The following is a 19,762-nucleotide window of genomic DNA, read 5'->3' on the forward strand; positions in this document are numbered from 1 at the left end:
ACAGTGACCAAAAAAAAAAAAAATTAGATTTCATAAAAATTTACATTTTGTGCCTCAAATGACACCAACAAGGAATTTGGGGGAAAAAAACTGCAAATCATATTTGAAAGCAACTTGTTCACTGCAGATCGTGATCACAGCCATGAAATTAAAAGATGTTTACTCCTTGGAAGGAAAGTTATGACCAACCTAGACAGCATATTAAAAAGCGGAGAATTACCTTGCCAACAAAGGTCCGTCTAGTCAAGGCTATGGTTTTTCCAGTGGGTATGTATGGATGGGAGAGTTGGACTGTGAAGAAAGCTGAGCACTGAAGAATTGATGCTTTTGAACTGTGGTATTGGAGAAAACTCTTGAGAGTCCCTTGGACTGCAAGGAGATCCAACCAGTCCATTCTAAAGGAGATCAGCCCTGGGTGTTCTTTGGAAGGAATGATGCTAAAGCTGAAACTCCAATCTTTTGGCCACCTCATGTGAAGAGCTGACTCATTTGAAAAGACCCTGATGCTGGGAAAGATTGAGGGCAGGAGGAGAAGGGGACAACAGAGGATGAGATGGTTGGATGGCATCACCAACTCAATGGACATGGGTTTGGGTGTACTCCGAGAGTTGGTGATGGACAGGGAGGCCTGGCGTGCTGCAGTTCATGGGGTTGCAGAGAGTCGGACACCACTGAGCGACTGAACTGAACTGTATCTAGAGTATATAAAGAACTCTTCAACTCAACACTAAAATAAACAACTCTACTTAAAAATGGCAAAGTATATGAATAGATATTTTTCCAAAGATATACAAATGGCCAATAAACAACTGAAAATACGTTCAACATCATTTGTCATCAGGGAAATGCAAATCAAAACCACATGAGACTTTCACACCCACTAATATGGCTATAATCAAAATATCAGAAAATACATGTTAGCAAAGATGTGGAGAAACTAGAACTCTTGAATATTGCTGGTGGGAATGTAAATGGTACAGTCACTTTTTGCAAGACAGTCTGGTAAATTTCTCAAAGGGTTAAACACAGGGGTTTCCTTAGTGGCTCATATGGTAAAGAATCTGCCTGCAATGCAGGAGACCCGGGTTAGATCCCTGGGTCAGGAAGATGCCCTGGAAAAGAAAATGGCAACCCACTCCAGTATTCTTGCCTGGAGAATTCCATGGATAGAGGAGCCTCGTGGGCTACAGTCCACAGGTCGCAAAGAGTCAGACATGACTGAGCGATTAACACATACGTACCCTATGATCTAGAAATTCTGTTCCTAGGTATGTATACTCAAAAGAAGTGAAAAACGTGTCCACACAAAAAACTGGAGTGTTCACTGCAGCAATATTCGGAGTTGTCAAAAAGTGGCAATCAACACAAATTCGCATCAATGGAATATTCAGTTCAGTTCATTCCCTCAGTCGTGTCTGACTCTTTGCGACCCCATGAATCACAGCACGTCAGGCCTCCCTGTCCATCACCAACTCCTGGAGTTCACTCAGACTCACGTCCATCGAGTCAGTGATGCCATCCAGCCATCTCATCCTCAGTCGTCCCCTTCTCCTCCTGCCCCCAATCCCTCCCAGTATCAGAGTATTTTCCAATGAGTCAACTCTCCTCATGAGGTGGCCAAAGTACTGGAATTTCAGCTTTAGCATCATTCCTTCCAAAGAAATCCCAGGGTTGATCTCCTCCAGAATGGACTGGTTGGATCTCCTTGCAGTCCAAGGGACTCTCAAGAGTCTTCTCCAACACCACAGTTCAAAAGCATCAATTCTTCGGCGCTCAGCCTTCTTCACAGTCCAACTCTCACATCCATACATGACCACAGGAAAATTCAACAATAAAAATGAATGGGGATTCCTTGGTGGCTCAGTGGTAGAGTCTGTCTGCCAATGCAGGAGAAATGAATTCAGGGCTTGATCTGGGAAAACTCCACATGCTGCTGAGTTAGCCCATGCGCCACAACCACTGAGCCTGTGCTCTTGGGCCCAGGAGCTGCAACTACTAAGACCACGTCCGCAACTACTAAAGCCTGCGTGCCCCAGAGCCAGTGATCAGCAACAAGACAAGCCACTGCAATGAGAGCCCATGCCCTACATCTAGAGAGGAGTCCACACAGCAACAAAGACCCAGCACAGCCAAAAATAAATAAAAATTATTTTAAAAAATGAAGTACCAAGAGATGCTAACATGGATGCTATAAAACACTATGTTAAAGCAAAGAAGACAGTCACAAAAGACCAGAATAGGTAAATCGATAGTCAGAAACTTAAGGGATGATGAGTATGAAGAATGGGGAACTGACTGCTTAATGGATGGGGTTTACTTTGGAAGTGATGAAAACGCTCTAAAATTGAATGTGCTGATGCTTGCACAACTCTGTGAACATAAAAATATACCACTGGACTGTACAATTTAAATGGGTAGATTGTAGAGTATGTGAATTATATTTTTATAAAGCTGTTTTCTAAGAGGATATAACTTAAGAAAATCTTTCAAAAATAAGGATAATTACTTGTTTAAAGTAAAAATTATGAACATATACTATGATACTTAAAACATATTGTAAATTTAAAGCGTACAATAGAACAAGGGATAGGAGGGTTAAATGTTCCAAGGTTCTTAAGCTACACATTATGCTGGTATAATGTTGTCTAAAGATGAATTGTGATTAAAGATATATATTTAAAATTTGAGAGTACCACTTAAAATAACCCTAACAGATAAACATTGTAACTGGATGCTGGTGTTAAAATAAGAGTAAAAAGTTTTCAGCTAATCCAAAAGAAAGCAAAAAACATAAAAGGAATAATGTTTACATGAGACAAAAAATAAATAAAAACAAAACAGAAGATTTAAAACCAATTAGATTGATAATTACATAAAAAGCCAATGATCTAATAAATACTCCACTTAGAAGAGTGGATTGTCAGACTCAGTCCATGAGAAACTCCATTAAATAAAAAGATACAACTAAAAGGATTAAAAAAAAGATATACCACATAGAAAAAAAGAAAGAAAATGCAGTTTGCTACATTAATTTTAGATTAAGTAGGCTTCAAAACAAGGAGAATGCATCATAAAGATACTATTTCATAAAAAAACATAATCCTAAATATATGTGAAACTAAACAAATTTCAAAACACATGAAGCAAAAACTAACACAATTCAAAGGAGAAACAGACAAGTATCAATCATGATTAAAGATTTTAACAGTACTCAATTTAAAAAAAAGTCAACAAGAAAATCAGTAAGGACAGATAAGACTTGACCAATATTTTCAAAGAACTTGACCTGACATTGGATGAATCCTTCATCCAATAGCTTAATAAACATTTTGCTCAAGGTCCCAAGGAACATTCTTCAAAACAGACCACATTCTGGGCTATAAATAACAAGTCTCAATAAAGTTACACTGAAGTCAAACTGTTTTCAACTGCAACAAAATTAAACTATAAATGAATAACAGAAAGTTATCTGGAAAACATTTGAAATAAAACTTAATTAATGTGTTAAATTAAAAAGTCAAAAGGGAAATTACAAAGTATCCTGAACTGAATGAAAATGGAAACAGCATTAAGACTGTGGTATACAGCTAAAATAATGTTTACAGGAAAATTTTAAATGCTGAACAGTATAGAAGACTGGATAAAATCATTAATCTAGGTTTATACTTTAAGAAACTATAAAAAAAATCAAATGAAAGCAAAAAGAAGTAAAGAAGAAGTAGATTTCACTGAATTTAGAAATGGACAAAAGAGAAAAAAAAATCAAAAAAATCAAAAGCTGGTTCTTTGAAAAGACCAATAAAATGGACAAACTTCTAACAAGAGGGAAAAAAGAAATTAGTAATGCCAAAAACAAAAGATGCATCAAAAGTATGATACAGAATTTTATAAACCACCTTATAGCAACTTGAATGAAAAGGACAAACTCCCTGAAAGACACAGTCAATGCTTTCTGAATAAACTGAAAATCTGTACAGTCCTATATCCATTAAAGAAATTTAATCTATAGTTAAAAGCCTCCTCACAAAATTCCAGGTCCAGATAGTTTCGCTGGTGAATTCTACCAAAATTTAATAAAGAATTATTACCATTTTATACAATCTTTTCCAGAAAACAGACTCAGTCTGTGATGCCAGCTTTACCCTGATACCAAAACCAGATATAAGGTACTGCTAGAAAACTATAAATTGTTAATTCTTAGAATGCAGAAATCCTTACTTTTAGCAAACTGGGTCCAGCAGTAACACATAGACCAAGTTGTATCTATCCCAGGAATCTCAGGTTAGCTTAACATTTAAAAATCAATTAATATAATTTCACCATTTATACTGAAGTAAAAATGAGCTTTCTAGATAGGACATTCACCTAACTTTTTATTAAATAAAAAAATGCTTATCAAAAGGTCATTAAGAATAAATAGAGCTATAATGAAATTAGCTCATGTTTTCAAACCATTAAATTTTGTAGTCTATTCAGATCACTACAGTTTCATGGTTAACTTGTATTCATTTTAAATGCACATAAACATAATATTCTGCCTATATTCCTCAACTGTGACTAGACTGATTGGATGAAATAGATGTAAGAGCAGGCTTGTTTTTAAAACAGTGAGGATATCTACACACGCCTTACAAATACAACTCAAATCATATAAATGATACTACACTAGTGCTCCTGAATAAATAATAACATCACAAACAAGCTAACTCTTGTATAATCATAAATATTGCTATGAATTTTAAAATGAAAAATTCATGTGTAAAATTAGTTAAAAAATAGTATCAGACTTAAACATTTTGAAAACATTCAAACTACTACCTTAAATCATACCTATGATTAAATAGTAGCATAATTTAATAACTGAGTTATTTTGAATTCCAGAATTAATTTTACATTCTAGGATCTGACTTTGCCATTTAATAAAGAGAAGTCTAATAAAAGCATGACTGGCTAACAAAAAAACTGCTTTCAAATATCAGATGGTTATGTCTAAAATGATAATTAATCCTAATGAGAATGACATACTTTTTTCAAATTTTAGTTTGAATCAGGAACATCCGACAAACTATTAGTGTAGCTAAAGTAAAATTTTAAATCAAACCTCTTGAAATGATCATTTCTATCCTACCTGTATCTTCAATAAATTCCACACATTTTTCAACAAACAGTGGTATAGGCTTCTCAGCTGTAACCAGATCCTGGAGGGGCATCCCAAAGTAATTACTTTCCCAATTTCTACGTGTTGGTGGGTTGAAGTTCTTAGTTTTCTTTTTCTGCTATAAGAAAACATATTTAAGTTAAAACTATTTTAATTAATTCCCTTTAAAATAACATTAGTATCAAGCAATATAATACACAATTTGTATCAAAAGCAGTATCTAAAAGTTACATCCAACCTAAATGTCCATCAATATGGGATTCAATAAATAAATTCTGCTATAAACAGCAACTTGACCAAGAGAAAGAGACAAAAGTGAACAGACAAAAAATGGCTGAACAGAAGAAACTGTTCTCTTTGGAAAATAATAGAAAACTGGATAGGCAGGAAAATTAGAAAAGATCATTTTTCAATGCCATTGAAAGGAGTAAGCATCGCACAATTCACAGTTCAAGTGTGGTATGTTAATTGCTGCATTTGTTATTTGGTCTTTGGGAAGTTCCAAGTGAGATTTTTGTGCATAGCTATATTAGTAAGCATAACATAGCTTTAATTATTGATTATATAATGAAGCTATACAACTCTATGAGTGTCTAGTTTCATCATTTACGTCTTATTTCCCCATTTTCTTCCATAGTATCTATTGAATATTTCTTAAAGATATTTTTTATAAAAGAAAGTAACATCCCAGTGGGAAATGAGATGTTAATTTAGTTCTATTAAAAACATTTTACTAGGCACCCAAAAAGGTAATTTTTATTAGCAATGAACAAAACATGTTCACAATAGTAAAAAGTTACATAACAATTTTCAAAGTTTAATTTCAATCTTGCATTGGGAGAAAATAGCTTCTTAACCAGGGAGTGAACATTTCAAAAACTAAGGAAATACTGCCTGAAATTCAACCCTTAAGGAGATTCTGAGTCAGTCTTCCTTAAGTAGGGTGTATTTATATCTGTCATAAGTATTGTAACTGACTTACAAATCAGATAAAAACATGCTATTTCTAATCAGAAAAATGTGTGTGTGGGGGGGAGGTGGGGCAGAAAGGGAGCACAGGCTGAGGTTTCAATGCTTAAAGCAACAGCCCTCATTTTAATTTCTGATTCTTCCCAGCGGAATCTCTCCTTTGGATGGATTGACCTTTCAATATTCTTTCAAGTTCTGAGTTACGCAATTTCCCTGGTGGCTCAGATGGTAAAGAATCCAACTACAATGCAGGAGACACGGGTTTGATCCCTGGGTCGGGAACATCCCTTGGAGGGAAAAACAGCAACCCACTCCAATATTCTTGCTGGAGAACTTCACGGACAGAGGAGCCTGGTGGACTAAGGTCCATGGGGTTGTAAAGAGTCAGACACAACTGAGCAACTAACACTAACAGTCAATTAAGTCCTTTCTTTCATTTCAATTTGAGGCTGCTCTACCTAGCAACATCCAGAGTTCATGAAATCCAACTTCTACATTTTCATATACCATCACTCTGGTGATACAGATTACACACAGTATAACTAGGTGTTTGGAATGTCACCATCAAAGCACTGGAGTACTTGACCTGGCTCAAGACCTGGCCCATCAAGTCAAGTAGTGTGGATTCTTCCTACTCCGTAAAGGATCCTTCCACTAACCACCACCACCAAAACAAAACAAAGTGCAAGAAAGCAGAAATTAGCTGAGGTAGGGATACAGTGGCCGGGTTGTCGTCTTTCTTAGGAGGAGCATTAAGATGCTTTCTAGTCTGCAAACTACTAGAAGCACCATTTGATTAGAAAAGTAAAAACTAAGGCAATGATGGGTGTTTTTGTTTAGAATGATAATACAAGTGGTGAAAAAAGACTATACCTTAAGCAGATTAATGATAACAGCAATGCCTAGCCTTTGGTAGCAGCAAAAGAAATAAGAGATCTTAATCTGCAATGTCAACTAAAGGAAAAAGTTGTAGGAAAAGCTAGCTAGTCCTAACTGCTCCAATCAACTCTTAAGAAATTTGCTTTTCATACCACCCTTTAGGAAACAATCTAAATTCTGAACACTTTACTAGACTTGGGGTTAGATTTCTCTGGGTTATGCTGAGGGGATATCTCCCAAGGTCCATAAAGGTACAAGGGCAAGTTACTCAATTCTGCAGATTCAACACCACTAATTTGAGGGAATGAAAGGCCAGGTGGCTTATAGCATGGAATTTCTGGCAAACTCTAAAGGGATAATTTACTAACATCTAACTGCTTGACAGTCAAGTTACAGGTCACACACACTGTGGGGGAAAAAAATGCGTAAAAAACTTACGAGACGTTACCAATTTTTCTACTAATTTATACCACTACAAAATAAAACTCTGTGTAGGAAAGAAGTTTTGAATTAGACACGCCTATATTAGCTTTCATGATGAAGAAAAATGTCTGTAACTTTTTTCTGTAAGTGACAGTTCTTTTATTTATTTAGGCTGCATTTGGTCTTTTTCTCTAGTTGCTGCGAGCATGGACTACTCTCCAGTTGTGGTGCAAGGAATTCTCATTGCAGAGACGTCTCTTGTTGCAGAGTACAGGCTCTAGGTACTGAAGCTCTAGGCTTCAGCAGTTGTGGCACATGGGTTTAGTAGTTGTAGAGGATAAGATTAGTTGCTCCAGAGAATGTGGGATGTTTCTAGACCAGGGATCGAACCCATGTCTCCTGCATTGTCATGTGGAGTCTTCACCACTGAGCCACCAGGGAAGCTCTATAAAGTGACAGTTCTTAGGCACAAAAATCACTTCAGAGAGTTCTTTAAAAATGTGAATTTTGAAAAACTACATAATTCTAATATACAACCCTTAGTTAAGAGTTGCTAATCTATAGCTTCAAATTTATACCAATTTAAAATAATTTATATAATATAAAACCTATTTCATAAATTAAACTGTCTAAGGCTAGATGATGACAACTTCTATTGCCATCAAGGTTTTCTGAAATGCAAGAAAAAAGATGGGGCATATGGTTATTTGGTCATTTATATTTATAGCTTTTGACCAATCATTAGTCAGAAGTGGCAGCCCCCAATTAAATAACTGTGTTAGTAAGAAAACAAATCTGATTTATGATAATTCAACTTCTGATTCATTATTACATATAAATCTTAATTTCTGCTTAAATACAAATACCCATGGTCTTTTTTTCTGGTAAATCTCATGTCTGCAAAAGCATATCTAGTAAAACAAACATTCCATTTCACAAATAATATAAACAATGTTACTAATTGTCTAGCAGATATTAAAAACTATCATTAGAGTAAGTAAACAGAAAAAGGTATATAAATAGCTCTCTACAGAATTGGCTCTTCCTCTTCAGCAGTATCAGCAACACAACAAAGGAAAAAAACAAAGCAACATCCTGAAGTAAATACTATAATCAATAACACTGAAAAAAACACAATATCTCAATTCACAGGTAATCAACCAACTGAAGAAAACTTTGGTAGCAAGAAACAGTTGAGATAGTTTACAAAGAATAAATATAGGAAACAAGAAATTTTGGACTTCTCTATTGTCTTTAAGATGGGATTCTTGAAATAAAAGATGAAAGAAAAAATGAGACAACCAGAGGTAAGATGTAAAGAAAGTGAAAAAACCCATTAAAGAAATGAATACCCTCTTTGGTAAAACACTCAATGATTGAAAATATCAGAATAAAGTGGAAAAGATCATCAGAGTCATCTTTTCTACTATATCATTTCTCTGACACACACCAAAAACCACTTTTGCTCCCATTTTAAAAAGAAGTCTTAATCTTCCTCTCCCTGTGAGCAACTGCTCCAGAATGAGAATTCCTTTTCGTAGAACAAACTCATTGGAAAAGACCCTGATGCTGGGAAATATTGACGGGAGGAGAAGGGATAACAGAGGATGAGACGGTTGGATGGCCTCATCAACTCAATGCACATCAGTTTGAGCAAACTTTGGGAGATGGTGAAGGACAGGGAAGCCTGGTGTGCTGCAGTGGGGTCACAAAATGTCAGACACGACTGAGCAACTCAACAATAAACTCCACATAAATCACCTATACTAGTTGTCTCCAATTCCTCTTTCCATTCCCTTTTATATGTACTCAAATTAATCTTTTGCTCAGATGATAAAGAATCTGCCTGCAATGAGGGAGACCCTGGGTTGAGAAGATCCCCTGGAGAAGGGAACAGCTACCCACTTCAGTATTCTGGCCTGGAGAATTCTATGGACAGAGGACTCTGGCAGGCTACAGTCCATGGGGTCGCAAAGAGTCGGACACACCTGAGTGACTTTGACTTCACTTCAAATTAATCTCTTTCATCACTTCACTAAATCTGCTCTTATTAATATTATAAATGATTGTTCTGCAATAGTCAGTTTTCAGCTCTCCTCTTAACCTTTCAACAGTTATTCTCTTGAACAGACTTCAGGAGACTACCTTTGTTATCTCACTTGTTCTCCCCTTATTAGTCTCCTTTGCTGGTCCCTCTTGGCAACCTTGTAATACTGGCAACACCCCAGGCCTCAGTCTGTCTTTTTTTCCCTCAATATCTATAATCACCCTCTTGGTAATGTCACCCATATGCTGATAACCCAAATCAATACCTTTAGCTCAGCTCTTTCTCCTGATCTCTAGACTCATTTGGAACATTCTACCTGACATTTTTACTTGCATATCTGAGACATTTCCTAACGTGCAAAACTGAATTCCTAATGATTTATTTCCTTAAAATGTGCTCCATCTTTAGCCTTCTATATACATCTCAGTTGCTGACAATTTCATCCTTTCAGTTGCCAGACTAAAATCTTGGAGTCATCTTTGATACCTCTTGTTTTCTCACATCCTTCTTTCAAATGTATGATACAGCAATTACCCACATCTTAACCATCTTATTGCACTGACTGCCTAATCAATTCTCCCTGCTTCTACCATCATTCCCTACAAACCATTCTCAATAAAGCAACCAGGGTAATGACTCCACAAATAATGGCCTTTAAGGGCATATACAATCTTGCATGCCTTGAACTCTGCCTCTTTTTATTCTGACCTTATTTTCCTCTACCTTCTCCTTCATTTTAGTCCCTTTCCTCCAACTACATGGCTTAGTTGCTTTTTCAGCATGCAATGCATGCTTCTACTTTTATGACTTCTGGAATGTCTGTTCCCTTTACCTTCTCAATGAGGCCTACACTGACTATTAAAATTTGTAATCTATGGTCTATCTCCTGCCCAGAACTTCCAATCCCTCTAACACTGCTTTTCCTATCCACAACACTATATGATTTCCTCATGTATCATCATCATTTTGGTGTATGCCTGCTACAATTTAAGCTCCACACAAGGGCAGGGATTTTTTTCTGCTTTGTTCATTAATATACTTTAATGACCTGGAATACTGTTCATAAAGAAGAGAAAGGTACAAAGTCAAGGTACAAGTCAAGATCTCTTCTGAAATAATGAATTTAACTTGCAGATAGAATAATCTCATCATGCACCAAGAAAGATAAACAAAAAATAAGAAAAAATCATCAAGTTACAGATATGCTGCAGAACTGGTAAGCTTCAGAAATCTTAAAAAGCATTTAGGTAAAAGAAACCAATGACCAACAATGGTGAAAAAATATCGGGCTAGCCTCAAAGGTCTCATGAAAACCTAAAAAGTCAGAAAACTCTTCTACAGGAATGTTCATGAGGAAAAGATTTGTCAAGGATCCTTTACTTAGTGTGTCATCCAAATATGGGTAATAAGCAACTCTAAAAGGAACTATAAAGTTCTCAAATATGTAATAATTAATATTTAAATGACAGCACATTTAAACTGCCTTCTTACAAATCCTAATCATATAATGAAACATCATTGGGTGGAGAGCAGGGGACACAGGGATAAATTAGGAGTTTAGGATTTATATGTATGTATTAGTATATATAAAGTAGGTAACCAACAGGGACCTACTGCACAGCACAGGATTCTCAGTACTTTGTAATAAGCTACAAGATGTAAGAATATGAAAAATATATATATACACACATACATAATATCTGAATCACTTTGCTGTACATGTGAAACTAATGAAACATTCAAAATGAACTATACTTCAATTAAACCACAATGAAACATCATCAGTATTAAAGAACTTACATTTGGAAAATGTGTGCTTTGAAAAAACATAAAAATAAACACTTAAACACAAAACTAATTCTGAGTTACAGTGGTACAGCTACTAAACAGAATATTATCTGTAATTTTGTGAGTCAATGTACAGAATGTAAAAATTAAACAACTAGTAGGCCAGAACCAAAAGCTTCAACCTATCCTAAAAAAGGTGGTGGGGAGTAAAAGATAAAGTAATTATGTTAATACACAACAGGGTATCACGATATATTATGAAGGATTCAGGATGATAAACTGAAGTTGGGATTCAATATAAACTTAAAGATAAAAAGAAGCCTCAAATAAACTAATAGCTCCTTTCTTTTTTTTTTTGCTGATGAAAAATAAAAATAGAAAATAAGAAAAAAGCAAACTGAAACATAAAAATAAATGTAAATGAGGGTTTCCCTGGTAACTCAGTGGTAAAGAATCCGTCTGCCAATGCAGGAGACACAGGTTCGATCCCTGGACCAGGACGATCCCACATGACTCGCAGCAACTAAGCCCGTGTGCCACAACTACTAAGTCTGTTCTCTATAGAGACCAGGAACCACAACTACTGCCGCCAACTATTGAAGGCCTCATGCCCTAGAGCCCAAGCTCAGCAACAAGAGAAGCAAATGCAATGAGAAACCCGAGCTCTGCAACTAGAGAGTAGCCCCACCACCTGCAAACTGAGAAAAGCCCACGCAGCAACAAAGACCCAGCACAGCCAAAAATGAAGATTAAAAAAAATTTTTTAGTATCTAAATGGAATAAGATCAGGTAAGTTATAAAAGACTCTCAGACTTGGTTAAAAAAAAAAAAAAACTAAACCCGATTAACCACATGTCATTTTAACTGACACTCATAAAAGTTGAAAACAAAATGATGGAAAAAAGAATGATTTTTTGTTTTTACAAGAGCAATGTTAACTCTGCTGCTGTCTTCAAAGCAAAAAGCTGTGAACCATACAAAAGAGACTCACATGATACTTATCCAGAATTCAACCCATCAAGTAGCAACAACAAACTATAGCAGAAATATGTACCTCTAAGGAAAGAGAAAATTTTAAATGATCTCCTTTAGTTCTTGTCAGATCAAGTATACCAAAATTATGGATAACAAAGATGAATTAAGAAGGTTGATTTCAACAGATTTATATATATTAATATATGTTAAAGTTTAGGAACTGGATAAATAGTATAATTTCATTCCAAAGTAAATCATTTATGTTAATATTATAGAAAAAATTAAAAAACAAATACTAAAGTATTGACAACAATCCTCTAAGTTTAGAGGACGGTAAAAAAAAGGAAGAAAAGGTTGGGGTGAGGTTACACAGAATTTTCACTCTAAGTTGTACAGTTCCTTTTGTAAAGAAAATGCTTTCTGACAAGATAAAGATTACTTGTGTAACCAGGAAAAAAAAAATCAAGATTTTAAAAATTATGCCTATGGAAAAAAAACTGTCTACAAAATTTAAATTGTAATCCTGTTTTCAAAAAGGAAAGAGATAGGAAATCAAATTTTCCCCCAGTAGCTTCCAATTTGAGTTTTCTCTCCTTCTTACATACTCTGTCCCACACAGACTCTCAATGTATCACACAGCATGCTGAAAAATTGAGAAGTTGGGCAATTAAAGAACTCATGTAACTACAAGCACTACCTACCCTCTCTCTTCCTAATGTTCTCAATTCACATTTCATCCATCTATCCCTCTCCTGGGTCATTCTTATGAATATACAAATATACTATCTCTCATTTTAAAAAACAAACACAAAAACAAACCCCTCCTTTAACCCCATATTGAGCTCTACTGTCCCAATTCTTGCTCCTCTTCATAGAAAAACTTCTTGAAGATGTCATCTACATTTACAATCTCTACTTTTCCACATCCCATTCACTCTTCAACCTACTTCCATCTGGCTTTCTCTCCCGTTCCACTGAAATGCCTGTTAAAATCAGACACCTCTACACCATCAAATCAAAAAGAAACTTTTCATTCCTCTTGAGCTCTCAGCAACTTGCTTGATTGATCACTTCCTTAAATACTTGCTCTCCTGGCTCCCATGTCACGACTCTTTACTAGTTTTTCCTCTTTTCTCCCCAGGAATTCCTTTTTCAGTTTCATCTACTATAACTCTTTCAGGTTTACCCAGTGTCAGTTCTAAGTTCTCCCTTCTCCACCCATTCTCTGTCCTTATGTGAATTTATCCAAACTCATGGCTTTCAATGTTCTTCTATCTTGAAAACTTTTCCTCTGAGTATCAGATTCATACATCTAACCTTTATCCTTCCACTGGGATGTCAACACAGATATTTTAACATAATATAAAAGGCACAAAACAGCTGTCGTGATTCTCTCTGATCTGAAACTTTTCACCCTTAGCTTAGTCTTCTTCACTATCCCAGCAAATCTAAACCTACCTGTTGTTCATACCGTTGCTTTTACCATAAATTAATAACCAACCTTGATTTTCCCTTACTCTCTACAGTGAATGCATAAGAAGCCCTATTGGTAGGACTTCCAAAATACTCTACAAATTGTCCTAGAGTATTTCCTTTATATTAAAGGGTAATTTTCCTTTTTATTACCTACACCTTAGCACAGTATCTGGCACACGGGTGCTCAGTCAACACTAAAAGAAGCAAACAAAATGATAAACAGGAGCCTGAGAAAGCATTCACTATATAATGTTTCTGTTAATAAACATAAAAAGTACTGCTGGTTTATTTACCAGTTTTGCAAATAGTTTCATTATACCTAATTTTTTTTCCTATCGGAGTCATATATAGGTGTACCTAAACTTAAATATTTGAACCTAATAAAATCAAGATTCATACAAAATAATGATTCCTATCATAAAACTACAAGAATTAACAGCCACCTCTATGCAAATTCATTTGGAATAAGGTAATGTATCTTCAACAGTATGTAAGAACTGAGCATTTACCATATACATAACATCATGCTAGGTATTGTGCAGGACAGGGCACACAAAGCTACACATGTGAAAAACTTCACAGAATACACACACACACACACACACACACACACGAGTACAAGTAAACCGGGCAGACTCTAAAGACCCGTGGGTTAATGTCAATATCCTGTTTGTGATATTGTACTAGTTTTGTAAGATGTTACCTTTGTGGGAAACTGGACAAAGGGTACATGGAATCTTTCTGCATTATTTCTTACAATGGTATGTCCATCTACAATGAATCAAATTAAATTTTTCTTAAAAAGGTCACTGCAAAAATCCAAGTAGGAAGTTATGATAACCTCAACTAAGACCGTGACAATGAAATGGAAGCATGTTTTATGGCAGAATAAAGATCAGCCAACTAAAATAAATAGCAATAGCATGTAGCTTAGACCCAGAGTACCTCCTTCATGAAAATACATTTTTAACCAATCATGGTGAGGATAGGGAAGTAATATCTATGACCTGTGAAGAAAAACCTGCCTCTCCTCATGAGCAGGTACAAACATGCCTCGTATGATCGACTTCTAGAACGCACAGGAATTTCCTTAAAGATCCATTCAGCTAGACAGTTTCTCAACTTCAGTATTATTGACATTCTGAATTGCAGGGTGTTTAGCAGCATCCCTGGCCTTTACCCGACAGCTATCAGGAGCAAACCCCCACCCTAGTTCTGACAGCCAAAAATGTCTTCAGGCATTGCCAGATGCTCACTGCAGGTCAAAACTGACCCTGGTTGAGAACCACTGTGCTAGGCTAATAACAAGGACTGAGAATTCAAATTTGGGAGATGGCTATAAATATAGCCCTGAGAAGTCTGAGTCTTTTTTAAATTCAGGACTGAGAATCACTACTATAGGGTACATAAAGATGAATAATAATCATAACAGCCCTCAAAAAGCTTACAATGTAATAATAAAAATAAAACTTACCTAACTACAAAGCAATAAAACTACTATAAAGTGATTATGCTGGAAGAGTATTACACCATAGCATGTGTGTGTGTGCTTAATCGCTCAGTCGTGTCCAATTCTTTGCGACCCCACAGACTGTAGCCCTCCAGGCTCCTTTGTCCATGGGATCCTTCAGGCAAGAATACTGGAGTGGGTAGCTGTTTCCTTCTCCAGAGTATCTTCCTAACCCAGGGATCAAATCCAGGTCTCCCACATTACAGGTGGATTTCTTACCAGCTGAGCCACCAGGGAAGCCCAAGAATACTGGAGTGGGGAGCCTATCCCTTCTTCAAGGGATCTTCCTGACCCAGGAATCCAACTGGGTCTGCCACACTGCAGGCAGATTCTTTACCAGCTGAGCTACTAGGGAAGCCCATAGCATAACACACCAATATAAGAAAGAAATCTTTAGTGGGTATTCTTGCCTGGAAAATCTCACGAACGGAGGAGTCTGGTGGGCTGTAGTCCATGGGGTTGCTAAGAGTCGGATACGACTGAGTGACTTCACTTTCACTTTTCACTTTCATGCACTGAAGAAGGAAATGGCAACCTACTCCAGTGTTCTTGCCTGGAGAATCCCAGGGACAGCAGAGGCTGGTGGGCTGCTGTCTATGGGGTCACACAGTCAGACACGACTAAAGCGACTTAGCAGCAGCAGCAGTATTCTGTGAAGATCTACTTAATACTTTAGGAAAAAACCAGTTCGATAAGAAATGTTAGGTGCTGAGACTCCAAATACTTTACAAATGAGAGAGATTGTGAATACTTTCTCACTCTTTAACCTAACACTACATGAAAAGAGGGAAGAGAAAATAACTGAGGGCAAATAAAATGTGGTCTGGGTTCTCGTATATACTGATCAAACAAAATGGTTCTCACAGTGATTAAATGACATCTTCCTATAAAGCATTTCCACATATATTATCTACCTGGCAGGCATTTTATTAATGCCATTAACAACTTTCTTACAAAAAATAAAATAAATCTGGAGTCACATCATCGACTCAATGGACATGAATCTGAGCAAACTCCAGGAGATAGTGAAGGATGAGGAAGCTGAACACAACTTAGCGACTGAACACCACCACCAGGAGAGGGACCTAGCAAAATCTATTCCAGTAAAGGATGAGTAGATTTCTTCCCAGCCTCCCTAAATATTTATTTTCAAGTGTATTAAAAGGAAAATAAGTTTTATATTATACCCAGCATTTTATTCTTAAAACCACTACTCCCTTTGCTTTTCATGTCATGTGTTAGGTTCTTTCTGGTACTCCAGTGATTTGCCAATCCAACAATCAGAACATCAGTAAAGAATGAAGAAAAATTCAAGTGTGTTCTCCTCTTACATCAACAAAGGTTCTAGAGTCCACAGTTTTAGTAACTACATAAGAAACCTTTAAAATGCCACTAAAAAAATAAAATAAAATAAAATGCCACTAAAGTTTTGCAAATGTGCATTTTTCCTTTTTCCCAAACCATTCCTTAGATTCTCAAAGGCTAAGAACAATTTCCTGAAAGCTCAAAACAATTACACATGCACATGCAAAATGTACCTTTTATTTGGACAAAGTTACTTTCTCAAGACCACTTTTGTCATTCCCTTAATATTTTGTTCTAAGAACTGCAAACATCAGAAATTACTACTTTTAAAAAGCAGTCGTCCGAGGCGTCTCTTTACACAGTCACAGATTAAGTCCTATTGACGGCTCTTTCAACACACCGACTATGATGATAAGAAAAAGTTAAGAGCTAAAAATAATAAAACAATACCTACTGTAGAAATAACTCTTCTAGGGCCGAGCGGGACAATTTGCAGTACATAAAATTTTGGAGCACATAAAATTGATAACCCTTTAGACTCATAAGTCTTGGAAGAGTAACAACTGCCTACTGATATAAAATTATAGTAAGAACACATATTCTGTGTTATAGGAGTTTAAGTGCCTCCTTGAGATATATATATATTTTCTTTTAAATTAATTTCTTTATTTTAATTGGAGACTACTTTACAATATTGTGGTGGTTTTACCAAACATCAACAGTAATCAAGCCATGGGTGTACATGTGTCCCCCCATCCTGAATCTCCCCCTCCACCTCTCCTCCACCCCATCCCTCTGGGTTGTCCCAGAGCACTGGCTTTGAGTGCCCTGCTTCATGCATCGAACTTGCACTGGTCATCTGTTTCACATATGGTAATATACATGTTTCAGTGCTATTCTCTCAAATCATCGCACCCTCGCCTTCTCTCAGAGTTCAAAAGTCTGTTCTTTACATCTACATCTCTTTTGCTGTCTTGCATATAGGGTCGTCATTATCATCTTTCTAAATTCCATATATATGTTCATATACTGTATTAGTGTTGTTCTTTTTGACTTACTTCACTTCGTATAATAGGCTCCAGTTTCATTAACTAAACATATTCTAAAAATTATAATGCTATAGAACTAAGAGTAATCTCAATAATTTGTGCTATGCCAGGTTTTGCTAAACATTTAACATACTACTATGAAAGCTAAGAAAAAACACAAAGTTTGAATAGAAACACACTGAAGACATTAACATTTGCTCTTAAATTAGTTAAAAAAACAAGCATACCACTGACAGAATCATTTAAAATAAGTCTTATTAGAACATGTCAATCAAAATATACTTTAAACACTAACCATTCTGAATTACATTTCATTCTGAATTTGAAGAGTAATAGATCTTGGTCAAACCCAGAGCAAAAACCAAATCCAAAGAAACACCAAACAGTAAAATACAGGCAGAAATAATACTCATATATTCACACTTATGTCATATCATTAATTGATGTCACCAGCACCAGAAATGCTACTAAAGAAACCAATTTTAACTTCATGAGAAATTTCTGAAACACTCTAGAACTAATCAATCAGAGGTAGAACATATTTAGCCAATTAGCCAGTATGAAAGCAATAGAAGCTGTTACTAAAGACACCTAAGTAAATGCTTTCCAATGAGAGATACCAGAAGTTTTACTAACCTTGATGAATTATATAAAAAATGCTTAATATTCAACAAAACCAAATTTACTAGCCTGAATTCTTGAGAGCAGAGCCCACGACCGAGTCATAACTTTGGACAGTGTTCCTGTCATAGCAAGCATTCAGTAAGAAGTTTATTGGATAAAAAAAACAATTTCCTTGAGTCAAATAAATGCAATTATTAAAATATATATAAATGGCTGTTTTATTACCACTACAAAAAAAAGTCATATATTCATACTGACTTCAATTGATCATAGTACCACACATTGTGCGAGGACATGGAGATTAACTATAAACAAGATATATATCCAGCCTGCAGTAGACACTGGTTTTCATCCCTTAGAAATTACCCTAATTTGGGGGAAGCCAACCTCACCGAGAGCTCTAAAGGCTCAGGTCAACATTCAGCAGCATAATTCTACTCTCCTGGCCAGACTTCACTGGTTAGGAATGGAGACAGGACCCAACTTACAGCAATGAAACTGGAAAAGATGCTGACTGAGGAATCTGGGAAAGCAGCTTTCTCTTTCTTCTGAACACACTTCCTTTACAAAAGTGACCCTTATTCTCTCCCTTAAGGAAGTGTCTGCAAGGTAATAATAGATACAATGGGCACCCTATATCAACTGCCCAGAAATCTTTAGATTTTAAAAAAAAAATAGGTAAAAAATAGAAAATCTGAAACTGTCAAGCAGTTCAAGACTTGGTTAAATGACCCTGTTCATTAAACAGGTACAAACTACATTATCTGTATCTGACTTCTAAGAACTCCTCTTTCTATAGTAAGTTTTTCAAGCATCCAAGTTTTAGTTAGCCTTAAATATAATTCTTTCAGGACTCTAGTTTCTCTCAGATGTGAACACCGACAGTCACTTAAGCAACCGTCAGAAGGTTACACTAAAAAAGTGATACACATTTTTAAAAAAATGCAACTTACCCTATAACTTATACATTCTGATATAGACAAACAGCAGTTCAACACAGACATATTTTCACATATTTCATTACTTTTGTATCTGGGATGAACAATTTCTAGATCAAGAGAAAATTCTTGTTACCACTGTTTGGCTTGACAGTATTTTCCAACTGGGCATTTTACTTAATAAAGACTGAGGTTCTAGAAGTCAGGAGTCTAATAATTCTAAACTTAAGATTTACTATTCTAAAGGATGTACCATAGTAATAGCTTGGTATCAATTCACTACTTACTAATAATAAATTAACATCTTCTGACTCAATATATAGATAACCCTTCCATTTTTTTTTTGAAGAAAACATACCTACTTTGGTATTCTTTCCTTAACAGGCTCTAAGCCCTAGTATAACAGCTAAAGCAGCAGAATCTTCTAAGATACTGATAGAGGGGTTTTAGTAAAAAAAAAAAAAAGAGAGAGCAATAAAATAGAAAAAATAATAATAATATGGATTGGAAGGAACATCTGAGAGTAAAATACCAGTTGGTAGTTGCTAATAAAAATAAGTGGATGAAAAGATTCACAACCTGGAAACAACAGGAAAACAACTTTTTAAAAGGCTGAGAATG

General features: G+C 35.8%; 1 protein-coding gene across 6 annotated transcripts in view; it reads right to left on the reverse strand.

Moving 5' to 3' along the window:
• Positions 1-19,762, reverse strand: part of ARHGAP5 (Rho GTPase activating protein 5) — a 74,037-nt gene that overhangs the window by 30,452 nt on the left and 23,823 nt on the right. For 4 of the 6 annotated variants that reach the window (XR_005723946.1, XM_040257146.1, XM_040257145.1 and 1 more), the window contains exon 3: positions 5,129-5,276. Coding sequence is in view for 4 of the 6 variants with exons in the window: in XM_040257146.1 (XP_040113080.1) it covers positions 5,129-5,276 (148 nt within the window). In the remaining 2 variants the exon portion in view is untranslated. The remainder of the gene's footprint in view (positions 1-5,128; positions 5,277-19,762) is intronic. The other 2 variants (XR_005723947.1, XM_040257148.1) reach the window with 1 other exon arrangement.

Source organism: Oryx dammah, unplaced genomic scaffold, assembly GCF_014754425.2.
Source record: "Oryx dammah isolate SB20612 unplaced genomic scaffold, SCBI_Odam_1.1 HiC_scaffold_16, whole genome shotgun sequence".
Classification (NCBI taxonomy): Eukaryota; Metazoa; Chordata; class Mammalia; order Artiodactyla; family Bovidae; genus Oryx; species Oryx dammah.